Genomic DNA, 23,921 nt, shown 5'->3' on the forward strand with positions numbered 1-23,921 from the left:
AAAAAAAATACAGAAGATAAAAAATATGAAATTTATATTATAAAAATGAAGTGTTCATGACTCCTTAAATAACTTATCACTACTTAAAAACTTCATAATCTGAAAATATTAATAATGTGTAAACTTCAACATTTTTCTGAGAACTTCATAGTTAGCAAGTTTTTCTGGGTAAATAATTTAATATAATGTTAATTATCTAATAAAAAAATCTAGAAGCTTAGAAATCTTAATTATAAGTACAGAAAAAAGCAGAAATAAAGCATATGTAAGACAAAGACAATTGAGTATTGTGTCATATGTACCCTTAGCAGAATAGAAAACAAAGACTTCTATAACTGTGAAAAACATATTGCAACATAAAAATGGGAGAATACATGATCATTAAATCACGTACCTATGCCTTTCAATTGTACGAGTGCTATCTGTTTCACCACTGAATCCTAAAACACCTCTCTCCCCGTCATTAGTAGATAGGTAGAGAATGGTGGATCAAGAATGTTAACTTGGGTCTCTAACTCCAGAGAAGTATTCTAGTCTTTGAACGGTATGGATAAAGATGATGAATAAAAGGGAGAAATGAAAACTGGAATAAAACATTTTGTTTTCCGGTTTAATTAACGGTTCTTATAATGCAGTTTAAGTAAAAACTGTGACCGTAAAACTGTTTGGAGGCTGGGAAATGACTCAAGAGTAAAGAGCAGCTGCTGTTCTTGCAGGACTGAGGTTTGATTCCCTGCAACCAGGTTATACTACCCGCAACTCCAGATTCAGGGGATCCAACACCCTCTTCTGATTTCGTAGGCACTAGGCACACATATGGTACACAGACAAGACAGCAAAACCACTAGCAATATACAAGTAAAATAAATCTAAAGGAAAAAAAAAACTTATAAAACAATTTGTTCTTACTTTTACATCTTAGGTACATGAAAGTGAACCAAGTAAAATCTCACCTAAAAATATGACAAAGCACTTCATGTGACAGCTGATTCATATAGTCCTTCGTTTCATCTGCTATCACTTCCTCTGGAATCTCACTGTCCATTAGACACATTTTAACACTTTTCTTTCGTGGTCCCATTGCTGTGCTGCCCTCAGTGTCAAAGAACAATTCCCTTCTCTAGTTTTAGTTCACACCTGAAAGGCAAACAGAGGAGAGTAGCCTAGCGAAGCACACCAAACTCAAACTCCACAGTGTTCCTATTACAAGCAAGATAAAACAATATTCATTCAGAAATACTGATGTTATTACGAAAGACACCATATTCAAATTTTCAAAAGTATTAAATTGTTCTAAAGACACAAAATGTCTTTTCCCGAAGAACAGTTGAGATCATAAACGTGAGCTATTTAGAATGAACAAAACTCACCAATAAAGTCCTACTTTCTACTTTGTATTTTGGGGCTTCCTACCCAGCTGGTCACTCTTTCTCCAGGCATCAATTTCTTCAGTATGTAATACAAGATAACTAGGTAACAAAACTGCTTCTGGCTAAGAGCTTATGGTTTGAAACACCCGTTCAAAATTAATGTGTAAAGGCCTGTCTGAACTCACCGGAGTGAACCTTTCAGCTATCAGCTTCAGCTGCACCTCACCTGTGTGCCATTAATATCAAGGAATCTGGCATTTCATGTAAGCTAGCCCTAACACGGCAGAGACTCCAGGATTTCATTTTTGACCTGCCACAAATTATTATTTCTAAGAGAGAAACCAACCTCCTAAATTCTTCATTCTCCCACTTGAAAAGTGAGGAAATGAGACATTCTGTGAATGTAATAATATCAATCTATAAACACTCTCCTTAAAGAAAATACAAAACTTACAATTTTTGAGGAAAATTTCACTTTTATATATCATATACATTTTGCTTTTAAAATAAAGTCTTAGTAAGGGAAGGAAAATGAGGTGAGCAACAATATATTTTGTTGTTTTCTGTTTATTAGTATGTGGGAGTAATACCCAGATTGTCAGATTGTCTGGGATTGTAAGTATTATGGTGGTCCAGATATAGTATAGCTATAAAATATGGATCTCTTTGGTATTAATGGAGTACTGTAGACAGAGTTGGCAAGTGAAATAAGATTTATTCAAGTATTCTTTTATTCACACGCCTTCACATACTTCCAAAGCCTGTAGTAAGCCTAGAATCATGAACAAAAGACCTTGGAAGCCAGTAAGGAGGTAAGGAACATGCAAATGAGCATAAAATTTCAAGCTGAGATAAGTGGTATACAGAAAGCAAACAATTTCTCTGAGCCATCTCTCCAGCTGAAAGCAAAACAGTTTTAAAGGAGCACATGGCACACCAGGCTCATCCACTACTTTTTTTTTTTTTTTCTTTAAGGAAAACAACAATTGAAATGATACCTAAGGGAAGGTCAGAAAATAGGGCAAAAAGGGAGTAAGGGAGTTTAAAAAACATTCTAGGAGGTCCCAGCAGCATGTGCCTGCATGTCCTTGGGTGGACCAGAGTTGGACCTTACTGGGCAGACAGAACACTGAGTGAGAGTTGGCCGGCTGGGATCTCCGATGGAGAAACTGAAGCACACAGAAAACAGCGAGACAATGCTTATGATGTACAGCTGGATGGATCAAGGAGAACAGATTTAGCCAATCTCAATAGGCACACAGTCTCTTTAGGGAGCAGTCTTCAGGGTGTAGACATTGGGGGAAAGCCATGGTGGACATGTTTTTGTCTACATTATCAATGTCAACAAGAGGGGAAAGTTTTGCCATTCCCCTTTGGGTCTTAGGCTACGGTCTTCATGAGGCTGCACCTATGTTAACAACACACAATTGTTCAGGTCCGCACAACACACTCAGGATTTCCTTTACTCCCCAGATGTGTTGAAACATCTTATGTAATGTAGCTCCTGAACCAGCCTCTCATCCTTGGGCTCTGATGTGATACTCTTCTCTGTGGCCACTCCTCTAATTTCCCCAAGTGATTGTCTCCTCTCTCACCACTCTTTTGTCTTTGCCAGTTCCCCTGCACGCCTGCTTCTCATTGACCAACAACCATTGCTAAGGTCTCAGCTACTCCCAATGCAAACACAACACATAAAGCACACTGTCCTCTATTGTGGTTCACTAGACTCCTAACTTATAAACCTTGCCTATCCTAAACACACCCAGATCTCCCACTTTCCATGACTACCCAAAGAGCTATCAACCACTTTTCCACAATACTCTTCTTACACGCATTCCAGGACTCCATCAATCCTCACCTAGGATACTGTGGTTGATGGCTTTCTATGTAGCACCCAGCAGTGTGCCCTCAAGGCCGAGAGCAAAGCCAACCATAGTTCGGCTTTCAGTAGGTAATTCATTGAATATATGTATATCATACCACATTTTAAACAGTAGGTACAGCAACCCTTTCAACACATTCTTCTGATTTCTTACTAAGTTTTAAAAAAGTAAAAATCAAGATACAGGTCGTGTCTAAAGTACAATTTTATCTAGATAAGAGTAAATGACAAATATGCCAATATTTCTTACAAAATATTAACAGTGGTTGCTACTGAAAAATAAGAGCAGATGAATAAGAAAAATACATTTTTGCTTCAAATTCACCTCAATCATTTGAGATTTTTAGATTGACTGTGATTATGAAATTTCTTTAAAAGTAAAGAGAATGAAAAAAAAAAAAAGAAAGAAAATCAAAGACAAGCAAAGCAAAGCAAAGAAAAAAGGGAAGGGGAAGAAGGGGAAGGGAAGGAAAGGAAAAAGGAAAGAAAATCAGTCTTCAAGGGGAAGGGAAAAAGGGGAAGGGGAAGAAGGGGAAGGAGAACGGAAGGAAAAAAAAAGGGAAGGAAATCAGTCTTCAAGGAACCCTGGCTTCTAAAGGGTAAGGATCTTTCCAATCCAGCCTCAAGCTACTTTTCTAATCTCACCTTCCAACCCTTACCTGTGACTCCCTGGTACACTACAGTAGGACCAGCATCCATTCAGCTTTCTAAACAAATCTTCCTTTATACGTTATTAACTCTGGCCAGAATACTCAATATTTCTATTTCCCCTCCCTATTTCCCCTTCTCTCTAGACCCTCCTCTCTAGTCTAGGAAACCATTAATTAGCTTTCAAACTTCAATTTAAATTGTGGATTGAGTACTCTCTGGATCATATGTTTCTACAGCAATTTCTGTTAACGTCTGTCTGCCATGCTTTTGCCAGGAAAGGATCTCAATCTCACCTCCAGGAGCTAACAAGTCTTTACTTATAATAAATCTATTATTCTGTATGTGCCCACTTATCATTTCACACTCTTGCTAGCAGTTTGCTGCCACGGCATTCAATAATCTTAGCAATAAATACTATCAGGAGTTTAGTCCAATAAACACACACATAACAGCTACTTACAACATACAAGAGCTCTAAAGCATAATTAACTCCCAGAGCTCAACCTACCTGGGAACTGCCCCGATGTTTAGAACAGTCCTCCAGGTACTGAACACATGCTTCAGGTTGAAGAATTTTGACAGCCCTTCAAATGACAGGCTACTGCTTTCCCTTAGCCCTTGTTCCTTTTCACCCTACCAAATCCAACCCATGTAAAGCACCTTGCTCTGACAACTGTATCTCTGATTATGTGTTATTATTTTGCAGTGCTTTCTAAGCTGTATTTAGTAACCCCCAGTGTCCCTCATACACTTAAAATTCCATATTAACTAGCCTTAATATAATTAAGTTTACAAAATTCACTTGTTTAGGACTCAAAAACTACAGAAATAAATCATATAGAAGCTATGTATCTAACAAGCTCATGGAAGTCTACTTAGCCTACATTCTGCATCTAAAATAAAAAACTAGAGACAAAAAAAAATAACTAAATTATCAGGGTTCACAGTGTACTCGTAGCTCCGACATTAAGCCTATAATTAAACGTGTGTTCTTTTAAGTACATACCTGTCTGGTAAAAGAGGCTGTAAGTCTTTGGGGAAGGGAGGACTTGAGATGACACTGGGTAAGAGACAGCCCTTTACAGCAGGAGGTTGATAGGGAATGGCATAAAGCCAAGGCGAAGCCCTCTCAAGCACAAGCAGATCCTCTGGAAACATACAGGAGAAAAAAATCTTCCTCATGAGGCCTCTTTTATTTTTCCTTAGCCCCAGTGCATACTGACAAAAGACAACAGAACTGTTCAACTCAAGTGGGCATCATCTCATTTACATCACATACCAAGCTAAGCTATGTTGAGCTAAGCTATGTTAGTTCAAGCACTGAGGAACAGGGCCCTGTGCTCCTGCATGTGAAGAAGACACCAATTCATGACAAAGTAGGATAGCATCTCTCCGGGAAAGAGACTATCCTTCCTGATAAGGGGGATTAAAAAGCAAGTAAAGATGAAGGCCACTGCCATGACGAGCCTTCATGTTCCTTTCTTCCCACCTCTTACATCCCCACACCAGTAAACCATTCTGCTTCCCTGGAGAAATGCAAAGGTGTAAGAGAGTTGAAGATTAAAAGACAGGCTGAAGACAATTCTAGTTACGCGCAGCAGATGAAAGATAAGCCTGGAGGATAAGGGACAGGCAACTATAAACAACACATAAATGTAAATGTAGAAAGATGGTATTTTAAAATACCAAGCATCATTCCTAAAGTTAACAATGTTTGGAGGCTCTGAACCTCCAATAAATGATACTCTGACAGAAATGACAGTCCCTGAATATCAAATACTGAAGGCACCCTCTGAGACTACCTAGTTACACGGCTGACTTTCTGTGGGCTACAAACTCATCTGAGACTATGACAGTGTCGCTTCTCTCTCCTACTCTCTTGCAAACAGAATTACAAATAAAAATTCAGAGACTCTTTTACATGAACAAAGAACCAGAGGGTGTAAATCATAAAGTCACTTGCCTTGGGTCAAATAGTGTAAAGACTCAGACTTCCTAGCCTATGGAATGTCCCCTAAGACTGTCAGTCCTCAGCCACCACAGCTGTCTCTCCACATTCCAGAGCTGCACCCCAGAGCCTAGGGATGGACTTCAGGACGCTCCAATTAGAATTCTGACCATACTCTCCTTCACAAAGTCAGGCTTCACACAGCAGCCCACAGCCACCTGGATAGTCCCTTATCATTCCATATCCCAGAGCTAAAAGGACAATATAACCCAACAAAATCATTTGGGTTGCTCCTCAAATTGTGCCTGTCTTAAGCTTTAATGCTTCAACATGCCCTTGCTTGCAATTAAGTTCTTTTAATTGTGTACTTCTATCATAGATGTATTTACTTAACACCATGCATAAATTTGAAATCACCTGTGCCTACAAACGTTACCTCCTGGACTCCTTAAACCCCTTTCAAGTGACAATCTTCTTCTACCTGACATATCTCGTTAGTACCTTTATCACTGGCTACTAATTAGAAAGGAGTAACTACCCCTCTCCTCATCTGGGCATCTGCAGGGATCTGTTAAGATTTTTTTTTTTTTCACAATTCTGAATAAATGTCTCAATCTGTATCTAATCAACGGCAATTCTCTTCAAAAGATCCCTTCCAGTTTTGATTACTATATCTAATCATTCCTCCATCCCCTCACTCATTCATTTATTGTTTGGTAAGTACAAGGTGGCAGCAAAGCCTTCTCACATGGCTTCTCCTCTTAGAAAGATTCTACCACATTTCTCTTCAATCATTTCAACTTAGTATAATCAAATGACATCTCATTACCCTAAAAAAACAAACATAAATGCAAAACAAAATCTCCTCAAATCACCCCAATGGTCTTATACCACCAAGGTTTCTAATGCCTCTGTATTTTCTGTTGGCTTCAGTTTGTTATACCAAAGTAATCTTGCAAATCACTTAATATTCAGAGAACTTTTTATGTACCTACTATCAAAGATGTATCCTCTTGCTCCAAAAGTGTCAATCATCCATATTACTTTGACTGAAAAGGGGAGTGGGGGCCAAACCTTTACTGATGAAAAGGACAAGGAATCTAGTTCAACTATTTTACAAATAATGAAAACGAGTACCAAAATGATACACATCTGTCACTGAGGCAGGACGTACCATTTCTGAAATAAGGATCTGGCCCTTCAATTCCAGTTCAAGACCAATTTTTACACCACCTAACTTTAGTGAAATGCTATTTTCCCTTTCTCTTCTGTTATGTCATTTTGACTAAAAATAAAATGTGTACCTCTAGCATACAGCAACACACACACACACACACACACACACACACTTGTCTCAATTACTTCCCTAGGGAGAAATAAATCTCCCTTATGAGGCCCCAAATGACAAACTAAAGTACAATTCCATCAAAGTTTACCCTGGGGAACTAATGTGTGTACTACTTACACAGCATGGCTGAGGGCCTCCTTACAGGAGTCTGGTATACTGGGAAGCAGCCAGACTGCCAAGGCTTCGCCTGGTATGGATGAGGGCATCCCCACGGCTGCACCCAAACAGTTCTTCCCCCTACAGTTAACCTTCCCAGACTACATATACTTTGGTACCTCCCTACCAAGAGGCCATCTACAATTAGGGCAGAATTATATACAACTGGCCAAGAGTTATGGGAGGTGAGGGGCAAATGAACAGCTCCTCCGCCCTTCTATGAAGGGATGTCAACAAACAGTAGGGACTTTTGTGGGAAGTCATTGCATGCTCTGACAAAGACTGATGGCTGTTAAGCTTGAAGGAAGGTGTTCTACAACACGCACATACACTCAACACCCTTCTCCCAAATACAGTACTACTGCAACATCACAAACTAATGACAAGAGGGATGGAGTGTTTCCAGTCACCTAAAAATGGTGATTCTCAAACAAAAGTTAAAACTACAAAATAGATATTCTCAGTCTATAACTACATGGTATGTGCTTTCCATGTTTCAATTTCTCCCAGCTAAAAATAACAACTTTACAGGAACCCAGTGTATCTTCCATTTGTGATGGGGTGGGAGTGGGAAAGGAGATACAGCCAGTGTTTTACTCCAACACTTTGCTCTGAAACATGGGAAATTCCATGTTCAAAACAATGAAAGGATCTGCTCAAAAATAACCACTAAGTGAACAGTAACCCTGGGACGGAAACCAAGGTCTCCCAATTTTTTTTTTCACAAGTTGAGTTGACCGCATCATACTAGAGCTAATCAGGAGTTCCTCAATTTTACTGGCCTAAACGACTCAACGTTAACATCGTTGCATTGCTGACGCCCAAACTGTGAGCTGGGGGAGGGGCGCAAAGTCCAGCCAAACCTCCCATTTCCTTGATGAAAACCGAGACCCAGAGAAGACTCTGCATGGCGGAATAGAGGGCTGGGTGCCTAACAAGCAAGGCCTACAAGGCCAGAACTAAATAGTCAGACACTCCTTTCTCTACGCGTAGGAGTTCCAGAGCCCAAGAGCGAGGGTTTGGGGGGGTGGGAGCCCCGAACCCGTTCATCTGCCCAAAACCGCGCACCTCCACCTTCACGACAGCCTCCCAGGCCGCGGCTCACTTACACCGGCCCTCCGCCTGTTTTTGTGGTTGAGAGGGACCGAGAACCTCGACAGACTCTTCCTGCGGCCCCCACCTCCGCAGCGCTTCCGCTTCCGCCGCCTCTAGAGCCTCCCGAAAGAGTGTCATCGGGGGCTGGGCCTGGGCGGGCCTGACTGCGTCATATTGGGTGTGGCTACGTCCAGGCGAGGCGGCCATGTTAAATGTGGCATTGCTTGTCGCTTATCAACCATCCCTTCTTCCGGGGACCATGGAAGTGTCCGGCCGGAAACGCCGGTGTACTTAGGTACCAGATCTCGTTCCGTGCTTGAGCCTTGCTAGGATATGCTGTGCTTCCCTAGGTGCAAAAAAGATACTTTCCGCCAGAATTTATTCAACTAAAAATAGGACTCTTGTTTTCGAGGGGGTGTGGGTAAGTGGAAGGCCTCCAAGGTACTATTAAATCATTCCTTATGTGATTTGCGAGCTTTGTCTTTACATCTAGATGGTTTGTAGTCTCTTGAACGTCAAGGTTTCACATTAATGTTTCAATAATAAATGAGACACAGCTTTTTTACTTAAAAGTTAGCTTGATCAGTTTTGTTTGTTGTTTGTTTTGTTGTTTTTATGGCTAAATTGTCTTCAGTGAGGATAACTGTGACTATGTCACAAAACTGGACCGAAATCCAGATTTTTAACGTACAGATGCGCTTGCAGGCCTGCAGCTAACATGAATTGGTACCTAGCGCTCTGTAGGCACTCCAAGGGAATAGAGTTGATGTATACAGGGACATTTAAAACTCAGTTTGACAAGATACAGAGCTGGGTGGGTGATGGAGTAACTGCTGATACAACTAACTAGGATCACCATGCACCATATCGTAATGTAGTCAGAATTTATACCAAACTTAGTAGCTCTACCCATTCCCGTACTAAAGAATTAGCACCCTGGGCAGGAGCTTCTCTTTCACACTCAGGGGTTCCACGTATCCCAGTTTGGAGCTCTGGTGAAAAAAAAAAACAAAACTTTATACACACGAACACACACACACACACACACACACACACATATGTTCATGGTAAGGTTCATACTATGTGCTTCTTGCAAGTGAAGAAATATGTGTACTCATGTTAATTATTTCTGTCAATATAGTTTTCATCGTGGAAGCTGTTGTGTGTCACAGTGTTTCCATAGCACACTCTTTTGTCCACTCTTCCTTGCTTGCAAATGTTTATTGCAGTGACTCGGTGTGGTATGAGGCTTCTGGCTTCTGCTACTTTATCAACATTGGAACCTCACTGGGACTCCTCACAGATATCCTATGGAAGACAGTGGTCTGTACATTCCAAAGTGATTTGATGCTATAGCTGTTAACTCCTGTAGAATGGCTAGTTCTATCGCTAGAAAAGATCTTTAATATTTCTCATTGTGGACACTGTCTTCATATGTTTCATTATATTGGTATTACACCTGATTTAGCTTGAAAATGGCAAATGGAAAGCCACATAATTATAGAAGAAAATAGATAACAATGCAGTATTGTTAAAAACTTTATTTTAATGAGTGTTTTTTTTTAATGTACCAACTATTGATAACACTGATAGAAATTACATCAGACATGTTAGAAATCAGAATTTTATTTTTATTCAGATGTTGGTTTTTATTTCATGGTTAGTCAGAAAAACAGAAGCAAAGATTCACAAGCTAACATGCAAGCCATGCTTAGCAGGGTAGATTAGTCAGGCAATTGACAAACTCACCAACGATGCTTGAAGATAGAACTCAGCATAAATGCCTAAGATGTAGCCACCATTAGCAGCCTAGGAGTTCCCCTAAGCATTAGAGAGCTCAGTGCAGGCCAAACACCAGAATGAACTATTAAGACCAAACCAAGAGAGCCGAGAAGTTCCCTCCGAGAGCACCCACTGCCTGAGGAAAGGAAGGCTAATGGCTTGGATGCAGTGGGTCTATGCAAGTACGTTACTTCAGGTGACTCCTCTGAACTGTATCCTTCTTGGAGCCCCACAGTGGGACTTATAACTATCAATACAAAACAGTCCTCGCCTCAAAGAGGATAAAGAGAAGCAGGAATTTATTCTGTAGCCAAATATGAGTAGTGATGGCTGCCCCAGAGAAGACAGATTTTGGTTGCCCCAAATTCTATGTTCTAATAGGTAGAAACTTTATGAACTTTTTGCAGTAACAAAAAAAGAAAAAGATAAATCATAAATCAAGGCACCTTTCAAATACATTGGTACGCTATAGGTCTTCTATGCTATCTGGCAACACTGTTAACCCTTTGATTGGTGAAAAACTAGGGTTTTGTTAATATATTTCAGAAGGTTTTGTCTGTTAAAATGTTGTGTCTGACACAGAAAGGAGCAAGAAAAAAAAATGTAGCATTAAAAAATAGCCGAAGATAAGCTGTAACTATGGTGTAAGAATTGCAACATTCCAGCTTCTCCACATCACTGAAGTTTTAAATCAGTCAACCCGCCTTTGCAGACATAGCTTATTTCCAGGAACTCTTATTCACAGAAGTTACACGAAAAACATGTAGATGCTATTCTCTGCACTAGTTTCTGAATTGCACTGTATTATCCCCTTAGCAAAATAGATGCCGCCCTCCTACGACCAGCTGTTTCTGCTTGAAAATATTCATCACAGGCAGCCTTGTTTACTGCTGATATTCCGTCTCAAAGACAGGTGTGGGAAAGGACATTGAACCCTCACCTGGGTATCCAGACCCTATTGCATGCCATTCTTCCACCTGGCCTTAGGGGTCGAAAGAGGGCTTTATCTCGGCATCCGTGGAGGAGTGATCATCCATGTTGGATGTTGACTTTCATTGCCATAGGTCACTCATATTGCTGCCCATAATCCTTTACCCACAGTGTGTAAGTAAGCCTAATAACCTCAGTGGCTCCACAGCGTGAACAGTGCTGCACTCAAACTCTAGTTTTCCCTTTCTTATGATGAAGGCAGAGGGTCAGGATAAGAGAAAGAACATATGAATTGTTATCTGCTAAATAGCCCTTCCTGGGATCTGAAATGTGGAACACATGGGGAGATTTAGGCTGTAAAGGAAAGATCATGAGGTACAAATGATAGAAAACAACCATCAGTTCTGAAGTTTAATAAAAAAGAAGGGAAAATCCCTAGTACAGAATGCAGATGGGGATCTTAGTAATGGTCTGATACAGGAAACTGATAGAGTATTCTACCTTTAAACAAGAAATGACACAACTTGATTTATGAGGCTGAGGCACACGAGGTCAGTCTGCGTACTGTGGAAGCAGAGAAACTAAATGGCCAGATCCCTGGAGACCAAAGTTGCATAATCTGAGTAAACACAAGAATTATTCCCTGATGGGCTGATTTAAGTAAGTCATTAGCTACACTTGGTTATCATTGGCTGATGTCCCAACAACTGTCCTTCCTTCACTGTCCTCCACAAGTTCCTGATACTTGTTTGGACCTCAGCCATGAGGTCCAGTTCTCTAGGCCAGATAAGACTATTTTCACAGGAGAGTTAAAGGACTGATTCAGTGGAGGAGGGGATCTTAGAGCTGGTGTGGGGCTTTAGTGGTTGGGACATGTTTACAGAAGCCCTAGAAGATCTGAATGATTTAGACTGGCGTGTAAATCATGTCCATAAAGTGCTAAAGCAACCACCAAAGATGAGAGGCAAACAGACAACGGGTCATTGGGATATGTCTGGATTACTTGAAAGCAAATGTGGCAAGACCTATATCAAGCTGGAATTTCTAAGGAAAAAATAGAAATGCAAATTTTGTCATGGTTCCTTTTCATATTGCCATGACAAATTATTGTGACAAGGGCTGGCAAGATTGCTCGGTGGGTGAAAGCACTTGCTTCCAAGCCTGATGACCCAGGTTCAGTCTCCAGGACCCGCATGATGGAAGGAAAGATCTGACTCCTTCAAGGTGAAGGAGCTTCATTTCGAGCTTCACATGCAGGCGGTGGCATGCATGCCTATGACACACACACACACACACACACACACACACACACACACACAAATAAATAATGTAAAAACCTACAACAAAACCAACAAGGGAAAAATGGTTTGTTTTGGTGTATAGACCATCATGATGAGGGCAGCTTGGGTGTAAGAAACTGATTCCATCACATCCATACTCAGACAGGAGGAGACGCTGTCTGCTCAACCCCCATTTCTCTACTCACACTGTCCAGGATCTTGGCCAGGGATTAGAGCCACATACAATTGGTGGGTCTCCACACTCCTAATAATGTATTCGAGAAACTTTCCCAAAGATGCTAAGTTACTAAGATCAATCTGTGTACATTTCTCTCCTGCAGGAAATTAGCTGAAGTAGATAGTGCAGAGTCCACTTGGCAGCCAGATGTTGTCAAAGGCTGCTTTAGCTCAGAGACTGTCATATTCAGGAAGCCTGTGTGGACATACCAGATGACAGCACAACCACAGACACAGTGAACCCAGTGGAGATGACCCAGCTTCAGTTCTCAGAACCTATTGTCCTCCATCCTGAGGAGGCCTGTGGGGCACCAGAACATTGTGCAGCTGGGAGATCTTCCCGCCTGCTCTACAGCTGCCTACCCTACCTAGGACACAGACAATCAACCCAGCAGAGGGACCACCAGGCCTACCACCAGAGACAACCATATGCCTACAGGCCAGTGTAAGAACACAAGCAACAAAACTCAGGGCGTATGACACCACTGTGGTCCGACCACAGCAAGCCCTGAAGATACTATCACACCCAAAGTGCAATAAAAAGATTTTAAATCTGAGGTTATAAAGATGATAAAGGCCTTAAAGGAGGAAAATAAAGCTCTCAAAGAAAAACAGGAAAATACAATCAAACAGGTGAAAGAATTGAGTAAAACTTTTATGGAAACATGGGAAAATACAATCAAGCAGGAGAAGAAAATGAATAAAACTTTTCAAGACCAAAAAACGGAATTAGTAGCAATAAAGAAAACACAGTCTCAGGCAATCCTGAAGATGAAGACCTAGAGAAGAGAGCACAGCCACACACGTTCTTTCTCAGATCAATGAGAGCCAACCCTGGGCCCATCAACTGACGTGGGAGATGTGTGGTAGCCTCAAGGAGGCTGAGTGGCAATTGGGAGGCCTAAGATGATGCCTCACACTGCACTACTGTATTCAACATTGATTTTGTTTTTTGTTTTGTGTTTGTTTTTCAAGACAGGGTTTTTCTATGTATCCTTGGCTGTCCTGGATTCGCTTTGTAGACCAGGCTGGCCTCGAATTCACAGAGATCGCCTGCCTTTGCCTCTCATAGTTCTGGGAGGTGGAGGCCTCCACCACCACGACTGGTTTCTACATTGGTCTTTTAAGAAAATAATTGACACAAACAATGGAAATGTTTCAAGCTGTGTTGGGCCTTGCTAATATTTTTTTTTCTTAGTATCTGTTTAGTCACAAATGTTAGATCAACTGACATTTGCTTGAAAATATGTGGTAGGCATTCAGTGATTCTGCCCCTCTTTGAAAAAAAAAATGTTTCGTTTTATGGATAATGTAATGCTAGTCTCAAGTGTTTTGCAGATTTAGCAAAGCCTTTGAAAGACACACAAGGACAGCTAAAGGAGTGAGGGTGAGAAATCAATTCACACAGGGTAAAAGGGCCAAACACAGCTATGAAACTCTTAGGACCTTTCAGGGAAGTATATTTGACACCAAATAAGGTGACTGAGAAAACTCTTAACATCTTGTGCCTGTGGATGTTAAAATAATAGTTAAATAGCCCGAGTTAGAGTCACTGTAGAGGAAGGAGCCTCAGTTGAGGAAAGGCCTCCATGAGATCCAGCTGTAGATCATTTTCTCAATTAGTGATCAATGGGGGAGGTCCAGCCTATGGTTGGTGGTGGTGTGGTCCCTGGGCTGGTAGTCCTGGGTTCTATAAGAAAGCAGACTGAAATAAGCCATGGCAAACAAGCCAGTAAGTAGTATTTCTCTCCATGGCCTCTGCATCAGCTCCTGCCTCCAAGTTCCAGCCCTGCTTAAGTTACTGTCCTGACTTCCTCTAATAATGGATTATGAGCTAGAAGTGTAAGCCAAAGAAACTCTTTTCTCCCAAACTTGCTATTTGGTCATGGTGTTTCGTTGTAGTAATAGAAACCCTTACTAAAATAAGATGCTACCAAGAGTGGGGTGTTGCCGTGATAGGCCTGGCCATGTTTTGGAGGAAGATTGTGGAAGGACTTTGGAACTTTGGGCTAAGAGAGCTATTGGGTGTTAATAGTTCAGGGAGATGTTCTATAGGAGTCTGGAAGATAAGCAGTGCAGAGGATGGAGGCCTGGCTTGAGACAATACAGAGAGCCGTTTGCTATTGTGATTTAAGATTCTGTGGTTCTGGTTAGTTAGAGCTGAAGAATCAGCTGTGATTAACAAGATACCAGAACTACTTAAAGCAAAACCTTTGCTTTACTGTGACAGTTGATACTGGTTTGCTGCAGGTAAGAAATTAGCAGTGTTACAAGGAAACCAGCATCTTCTGGGAAGCGTTTTCTGAGAGCACAGAGAAGCTGTGTTCCAGAGGCAACCAAGGTTGCACTTTGTGCTGGCAGCTAGACTTGGTGATGTGTAAGAGTCACCCAGGCGGTACTGGTCTTGAAGGCACTAAGGGGTTGTAGAGGACAGCCGACACCTGGCACAGTGAGAGGCCAGGAAAGGCCATTGGTGAAGGTGCAGCCTCAGTGGCAGTTGAAGGCCCAGGACGGAAGGGGCCATGCAAAGAAGTTGAGAGTTGGCACAAGGAAGAGAGCCCCTGCTAGGCTATTGGTGAAAGTGCATCACAGGTGCAGCAAGGGACCCTAGCAGTTTGGGAGATGCCAGTATCATGAAACATATGGTCACCAAGAACAGCAGCAGCAATGAAGTGGGGCCGCTGGAGGCTAGAGGATAAGTTGTGTATGCTGCAGAGGGCAGAGCTGGAGAAGGGACCCAAGCCCTTCAGAGGAGCCCAGAAGACCATGTGTGAATCCCAGACAGAAGACATTGTTATTTTATACTATAAATCTAAACTATACGGAGTTTAGATTTGCTCTGTTCATATTTTGACTGTGCCCTGGTTCTTTCCTCTTGAAGAAGGTATTGAATTTAATTTTGATTTTTACAGGTGCCCACAGCTGAAAGACCTTGAATGTTTAAAAGAGATTTTGGATTTGTAGACAGAATGGATATTTTAAAGAGACTGAAATTTTAATGTGTTTGAATTTGTAATGATTTTTAAAGTTATGTTTTGAATGTGAGATTTTTTGGAGATGAATGAGAAAGGAAAGGTTGTAGCTTAAGAGTGATATGTTTGTGTCAAGTTGACAAGGGGTCAGCTATATACTGCCTGTTTTTGTGTATCAACTTGTCACAAATTAGAGTCATCAGAGAGGAAGGAGCCTCAGTTGAGAAAATATCTCCATGAGATCCAGCTGTAAGGCATTTTCTCAATTAGTGATCAGTGTGGGATGGCCCAGCCCATTGTAGGTGGGGCCCTCCCTGGGCTGGTGGTCCTGGGTTCTATAAGAAAGCAGGCTGAGAAAGCCATGAGAAGCAAGCCAATAAGCAGCACCTCTCCACGGCCTCTGCATCAGCTCCTGCCTCCAGGTTCCAGCCCTGTTTGAGTTCCCGCCCTGACTTCCTCTAATGATGGATTATGATCTAGAAGTGTAAGCCAAAGAAACCCATTCCTCCCCTTTGCTTTTGGTCATGGTGTTTCATTGTAGTAATAGATAGGACATGGAAAAATAAATCTGGGACTGAGTTGGAAGCTTTTTTTCCTGTTGGCCAGTGATGAAAGTCACTGTGCTGGGAGAGAATTGTGATAAAAAGTCTTAGTCATCTGTTAACCCTTTGGACTACAATACTAATATGCCGGCAATATTTTCCACTATCTACTAATATGCCAGGCAATATTTCCCACTGGTGTAATAGTGCCAGTACTCTTGGGGTATAAACAACTGGTTTCTGCCTGGACTAAGGCCTGTTCCACTGGACAGAGTTTATATTTGTTACTTTAAACTCAGTCAAAAGCCAGTGGGTAGGGGTTCTTATTGTGGTGAAGTTACGGCTGTTGAGTGTGAAATGATGTAACATACCTGCTAAATTGTCTCCTAATTGTATGTTTATGCCTATAGAAAATTGCTTCTGTCATCTTTGATTAGAGAAACTAATTTTTAAAGTGGGCAGTAGTCACTGAAGGACTTATAACCACTCAAAGTAGTGAGAATAAATAACTATTGAATGTTCATCCATAAATGGAACATCCGTATCACCTCCTCCAAGGTTCAGGGAACATCCCAGAAGAGAGGTTGAAATGAGTGTATGAGTCAGAAGAAAAAAAATAGATCTTAGTAATGGTTACTATTGCTGTGATAAAAACACCAGGAACAAAAGCCAGCTGGGGAGGAAAGGGTCTATTTGGCTTCTGCTTCCAAAATGCTGTTTATCCACTGTGGGAAGCCAAAGTTCATTCTCAAGCTGTGTGCGTGGAGAGCTGCTTGCTTGGCAGGCTGCTTTAAGTGTTCAGCAAGGTGCACGTTTTTGCCCTAGCCTTTACCTTGAAACAGAAATAAGCCAGAGGTTTTGCCAAGTTTCTTTAACATGTCTGTGAGACCTCAGACCATGTCTGCCATACAGGAATGTAATCTTTGAAAACAAGTTTAACTTTTCCATGAACTCCATCCTTGTACTGATGTGAACTGTTTTGCTTTGTCTTTAAAAAGGAGCTGTAGAATAAACTTGGTGCTTTCAGTATTGACTGATAGGCCCCCAGAAACTATCCTAAGTTTTCTGTCTTTCTTTTAACCTGTAATTTCTCAATCCCTACTCTTTCCATTGTGTCCCAAATTACCTATAGCTGGTTCCATTGGGTGGCACCCAACGTGGCGCATGACTATGAGAGATCAAAGTGAAGGACACTGCTGAAGAGAGAGCACTCGGTACAAGAAAAAAAGGTAGGGGGGTGAGTAATCTTCAGGAGACATGGGTCAGAGCAATAGCTGTTGCTTTTTGCACATATGCTTGAAAGTTATACTTAGAGCTAGAAGAGCCAAGGTGTTAGTTTTTATCATTTGTTGAGGAAATCTGTGTTTTTCAGAGGAAGGCATTGTAAATATAAGTACATGGAATAAGGTGGGTGAACATGTGAAAGATGACTACACTGCTCGTGGTCCTGAGAAGATCCCCACAGATGCTTTCAGTTTATGGACTAATTCATGACGGCTTAGACCTTCCGCATGAGCAGGAGAAGGTAACAGCACAGTTGAAGAGGAGTTAAAAGTGAAAGTAAAGGAGCCTGCTGCTCCACTGCTTTATGAGGATGCTGAGGCATTTAAAAAGGAAAGTGAACAAATTGTAATAAATTTAAAAATAATTAAAAAAAAAGCCTTGGTGAGACCTGGTAAACTAGAATCAGAGAAAGGGAGGAGGACGTTCCGTATCAGTGGACTAGGAGAGGGGCATGGGAGGAGAAGAGGGAGGGGGTCATTGCCGGGATACAAAGTGAATAAATTGTAATAAATAATAAAACTAAAAAAGAATAAAGATGATATGAAAGTTTAAAAAAAGGTACTTTAAGGATGATAATCCTGAATATAACTCCTGAAGAAGAGGCCAATTTAGAGGAAGAGGCAGCTAAGTATCAAAATGATTGTTGACCTCCACAAGTATTTGCTGTAACTAAAAATCAGGATATTACTAAGGATTGTGAACAGTTGAAAAAAGATTTTTTTATTTTTTAAATTAGAAGAGACTTTGAAAGCCACTTTTGGGAAAGTGAGGGATGAAAATAAAAAGTCTAGGAGTAAAGGCAGCTCCTGCTGCAGTTCTCACAGCACATCTCCTGTCAGGGTGAAAGATCCTTTGGTTGCTATGATGAGCAAAAATAGGGGAATCCTTTAGAGTTAAAGTTAACACAGTATTCTTAATCTAGCTCCCCTTTGCAAGCAGGTATAAAGCAAAGCCATAGAGGCTGAGGAAGATATTACTGGCTTCTATTTGCAGTGTCCAGTGCTTGAGGAAAGAGATGCACACAGACAATAGTAAGAAACTGGCATCCCATTCCGTTTAAGACTCTCAAAGAACTAAAAACTGCCTGTGCTCAATATGGACCAACTGCACCTTTTACGATGTCTGTTTTAGAGTCAATGACCACTGAAGCTCTACCTCCTGAGGATTGGAAACAGCTCGTGCTTGTCTTTCATGGGGAGACAATTTGTTATGGAAATCTGAATATGCAGAACAGTGTCATAGAACTGCAGAAACAAACTTAAGAGCAGGAAATCCTGGCATAAATTATCAAATGTTAGCAGGCGAAGGCCCTTATTTTGGAATTCAAATCAATTACAATATAATCCTGGAGTACATGCTCAAGTAAGTGCCATTGCTCTGCAAGCATGGAGTTATTTGCCAGCAAAAGGCTTATTATATGAGGAAATATCTAAGATCAAACAAGGATATGATAAGCCTTTTCAAAAATTTGTGGATAGAGTTTTGAAAGCAGCTGCATGAGATTTTGGTGATTCTACAGCAGGACTTCTTTTGGTAAAACATGCTAATCCTGCCCATCAAATGGCAAATAGGCCTTATAGAAAAAGAGGAGATATTGCTGAATTTATACATTGATTGTGCAGACATTGGTCCCTCATATACTCAAGGTCTGACTATGGCTGCTGTTTTACAGGGCAAAACAATAAAGCAGTTAATGTTCCAAAAGCAAAGGAGGCCAAAAAAAAAAAAAAAAATTGTGGCTGGTCCTCGAGGTTGCTGCTTTGGATGTGGACAAATGGGACATCAGATGAAGTCCTATCCTAGTTCTGCTGTGAGGAATTCCGGGTTATGTCCCAGATGCAAAAGAGAAAAACATTGGGTGAATGAATACAAATCTAAAACTGATAATCAGGGGAATGTTTTACCCCAGGGAAATGGGATGAGGGGACAGCCCCTGGCCCTGAAACAATGTTATGGAGCAATGCAGTTTATTTCCCAGCAAGGAAATCCATTCAGGACCTCTGCAGAGTCACCTCAGGATTGACTCTCAGTCCTTCCACCTACACAGTATTAACCCCTGAGATGGGAATTCAAGTTCTTCCTACTAATGTTTATGGACCAATTCCAAAAGGTACACTGGGATTGATTCTGGTTAGGAGCAGTGCAGCAATGAAAGGAATATCTGTGGCTCCAGGTGTAACTGATTGTGATTATACTGGAGAAAAAAAAATTATGACCTCATCTCCAACAGGCATAACTGGACAACCTGGACAAAGAATAGCACAATTAATTTTATTGTCACATGTAAAGACTAATCATAGATGTAAAAGAGAATCTCGAGGTCAAACTGGATTTGGATCATCAGATGCTTATTGAGTACAAGCTATTAAATCTCATAGACCGGAATTAAAATTTAAAAAAAATAATGGAAAATATTTTGGGAGACTTTTAGATAACGAGCTGATATAACAGTGACCATGATCCAATTACAGGGCATAGGTCAGTGTCAGAGTCCTGAACAAAGTAGTGCTCTTCTGACTTGGGAAGATGAAGAATGTTATAGTAGAAAATTACAACCATATCAAGTGGCAGGTTTACCTGTAAATTTATGGGGAAGGGATATTAGGTCAGAAATGGGAGTACTTCTCTATAGTCCCAATGAAAAAGTTACAAATCTTATACTAGATCCAGGATGTATTCCAACTCAAGGATTAGGAATCAATGGACAACAAGGTGAAATAGAACCTATTGCTCCTAAACCTTGTCAATTTAGAAAAGGGTTAGGATATTTTTGGTTGAGGTCATTGACGCTTCTGTACTTCATGCGGATGCAATCACTTGGAAAAGTGATTCACATGTATGGGTTGATCAGTTCCCTCTGACAGCTGAAAACATATCTGCTGCACAGTAGCTAGTACAGGAGCATCTTGACAGTGGTCATAAGCCTTCTAACTCCCCGTTTTTTGTAATTAAAAAGAAGAGAAATAAGATTGTTATAAGATCTCAGGAAAGAGAATGAGACTATGGAGTTGATGGGAGCATTACAACCAGGTCTCCCTTACCCCTCAGCCATAACTGCAAATACATTTAAGATTATTATTGATTTAAAGGATTGTTTTCATACTATACCTTTATATCCTAAAGATTGTAAAAGATTTGCTTTTAGTGTTCCTTCTATAAACTTTAGAGAACCTATGCAATGTTTCCATTGGAAAGTCTTGTCCTAAGGTAAGGCTAACAGTCCCACCTTATGTCAAAAATTTCTAGCTCATGCTATAAAATCAGTAAGAATAAGGTATTCTCAAATATATATTGAACATTATATAGATGATATACTGTTAGCCAATAAAGAAGAAAGAAAAATATTACATGTTTTTACTGCTTTGCAAGAAGCATTGCAAAGGTATGGATTGATAATTGCTCCTGAAAAGTGTGCAATGAGAGCCTCCATATAGCCCACGGTAGCTCAGTGTCCAAAAGTGTTCTCTAATAAGGGGAACAGGGACTATTCTTGACATGAACTCAACGGCGAGCATTTCGATCCCCCCTCTTCCAAGGGAGGAGCAGCCTTGCTAGGCCACAGAAGAAGACATTGCAGCCAGGCCTGAAGAGACTTGATAAGCTTAGGGTCAGATAGAAGGGGAGGAGGTCCACCCCTATTAGTGGACTTGGAAAGGGGCAGGGAGAAGATGAGGGAGGGAGGGTCAGATTGGTAGGGAAAGAGGGCGGGGGCTACGGCTGGGATACAAAGTAAATAACCTGTGATTAATATAAAAAATAAATAAATTAAAAAAATAAATACCTAGGACAGCAATTATATCCCAAGAGTATTTTGTCACAAAAGATACAATTAAGAAAGTGTGATTTGAAGACCTTAAATAAAATTATTGGGTGTTATTAATTGGAAACAGCCCTATTAAAGTTATCCACTAGAGAATTGAAACCTTTGTTTGACATTTTAAAGAGAGATTCGAATTCTTTGTCAGGACAATCACGGAGGAAGGCAGACTAGCATGAGAAAAGGTGGAAATGACAATTAGTAATCAAACAATGTCATATATTGATTATGACCTGCCTTTAGGGCCATACATACTACCTACATCTCAAAACCCACTGCTCTACTTGGATACATTTACCTGTATCATCTGTCCGTGCAAGTACTCCTAATTATGAAGCAGTGGCAAAGTTAGCTCAGAACTCTAGAATGGAGTCCAGTAAATACTTTGGTAAAGATTCTGACACTGGTATAGTGTCTTATACTAAAATACAAATTGATTGGTTATTTCAAAATACTGATTTACGGCCTATTGATTTTTCACATTTTATGGGACACATTGATAATCATAAAGAACATAAGTTGTAATTTGTTAAGTATGCATGAATTTATATTTCCTATTAATTTAAGATCACCTTTACCTCAAGCTGTACTAGGGTTCACTAATGGTTTTTCTAATGATAATGCAGCATTTATTGTTCAAGAAAAAAAAGACAGTACTTAATTTTAAACCTGCTTATGCTCAAGTTATTGAACTAAAAACTGTCACTGCTATTTTTTAAACTCTTACCAATTTACCTTTTAACCTTTTTACAGATAGTCAACATATTGCTAGAGCCTTAATTCTTTTAGAAAATGTTCCTTATTTAGAAACGAGCAATAAGCAAATATTAGTTATTTCAGCAGATACAACTTTGCATGAGAACCATGAAGCATGCTTATTATGTTGGTTGTATAAGAGCTCAAACTGGTCTTCCCAGTCCATTATCAGAAGGTAATGCTAAAGTTGATGAACTAACTCAGTCCAAGTTTATTGCCCTCTCTCAAATTGAATTAACACAACAATCTCATGCTTTGCATCATCAAGATAGCAATAGCCTAAGAAAATATCACCCGTGAAGCTGCTCATCAAATTCTAAAACAATGCCCAGTGTCCACAATTTACAACTGTTCCACATGTAGGTGTTAATCCATGGGGGCTTGTTTCTAATCAACTTTGGCAGATGGATATTACTCACATCAGAGTTTGGACAAAAGAAACTTGTTCATATAGTAGTGAACACTTTTTCTGGCTTTAATTCTGCTTCTGCACAAACTGAAGAAGCTGCTAAATACATTATGGCTCCTTGTTTATTATGCTTCACTATTATCGGTATACCAAAAGTCATTAAAACAGACAACAGGTCTGGATATATTGGTAAGGCATTTCAAAATTCTGTGTGCAATTTAATATCACCCAGGAAACTGGAATTCCTTATAACCCACGAGGACAAGGTATTATTCCAAGAGTACATGATGCATTAAAGCAACAATTACAAAAAAATAAATAAATAAAAAGGAGGAGCTATATCTACAGACTCCAACAAAATCTTTAAATCATGTTTTGTTTAATTTTTTAAAAGTTGGACAAACTGTCAGCTGCAGAACATTTTTGGCATCCAAAAACTAAATTTACTGTGGTGAAATGGCAAGATCCCAATGGAATGGTGCTGACCTGGTTTTGATAAGGGGACAGGCCCATGTTTGTGTTTTTCCACAGGGTGCTGAAAATGCTTGTTGATTACCTGAGTGACTGGTGTGGTTTGCAGAGGCTGCCACTGCTTCTGATCATACTGATTCTGTTGATGAGTGCAACAGGAGAGCCATACTGGGTTCATATGTTCCTGATCGTCCTCTGCTGCAATCCTGTTCCTTGGGATGGTTCAGAAGTACTTATATCCACTCATGACACTCATTACTAGGCTTTTCTTGGATTGAGCAACAAGTGACTTCACAGCTGTCATCAGAAAGGCTGTTCCTAGATGTTTTGCAAAGAATGCTACTCAAGAGGGATGTGTCATCCTTACATCACAAACATGGACTGCCAATGTCACAAAGAATACTCAACAAAATGTCATGATGGGTATGCTCCAGTTTGAAGTGACGAATATTTCTCAAGTTTTATATCCACAAACTGTCAGACCATGTTCATTAAAATCAGGTGGTTTATTAGATTCTACATATAATAAGTCTATTAATTGGAAATGTTATCACAACATACTTGTTCAATTCTCTGTTAGTAATGTCACCAAGATAATTAGCTGATCAGGGAATCAAATGAATTTAGGCAATAAAGAGCTTGCTTCAGGAATTTGGATTATTCCTAAGAATTATATTCAAAGGCATTTATGGAAAGTGGATGCAGTAATGTATCCTCATGCTTATATTGATACAAAGGTTAATAACACTAGTTATGGGCATGGTTTCAATAAAATACCTTTTTTTTGCTTGACCTACCCTTATGTATTTTTGTCAGGTAATACTAAAATTGAAAATATGTCTGTACACTTTAAAGTTTCTTGCTTGAATTGTTACCTTTCCAATTGCTTATCGTTGCTGAAGGAACTTCATTTCTGATTTTATACCAATCACCATTCATTATGGTTCCTGTAAATATATCAGCCACTTGGTATTCAGATAAATGTTTGAAG

General features: G+C 40.2%; 1 protein-coding gene and 1 long non-coding RNA gene across 4 annotated transcripts in view; one reads left to right on the plus strand and one right to left on the minus strand.

Moving 5' to 3' along the window:
• Positions 1-8,545, minus strand: part of Fbxo38 (F-box protein 38) — a 47,872-nt gene extending 39,327 nt beyond the window's left edge. For 2 of the 3 annotated variants that reach the window (XM_055622648.1, XM_055622646.1), the window contains exons 1-2: positions 8,424-8,545; positions 954-1,137 (exon numbers count right to left, since the gene is read on the minus strand). In XM_055622648.1, the coding sequence (XP_055478623.1) occupies positions 954-1,081 (128 nt within the window). In that variant the 5' untranslated portion in view covers positions 1,082-1,137; positions 8,424-8,545. The remainder of the gene's footprint in view (positions 1-953; positions 1,138-8,423) is intronic. The other variant, XM_055622647.1, reaches the window with a different exon arrangement.
• A 135-nt stretch (positions 8,546-8,680) lies between these two features.
• On the plus strand, positions 8,681-23,680 carry LOC129688183 (uncharacterized). Its single transcript, XR_008721869.1, has 3 exons — positions 8,681-8,745; positions 17,326-17,422; positions 22,991-23,680. It is a non-coding gene; the product is annotated as an uncharacterized LOC129688183 (long non-coding RNA).
• Positions 23,681-23,921: the final 241 nt, after the last annotated feature.

This window comes from Psammomys obesus, unplaced genomic scaffold (assembly GCF_907164565.1).
Source record: "Psammomys obesus unplaced genomic scaffold, mPsaObe1.curated_primary_1811, whole genome shotgun sequence".
NCBI classification, from domain to species: domain Eukaryota; kingdom Metazoa; phylum Chordata; class Mammalia; order Rodentia; family Muridae; genus Psammomys; species Psammomys obesus.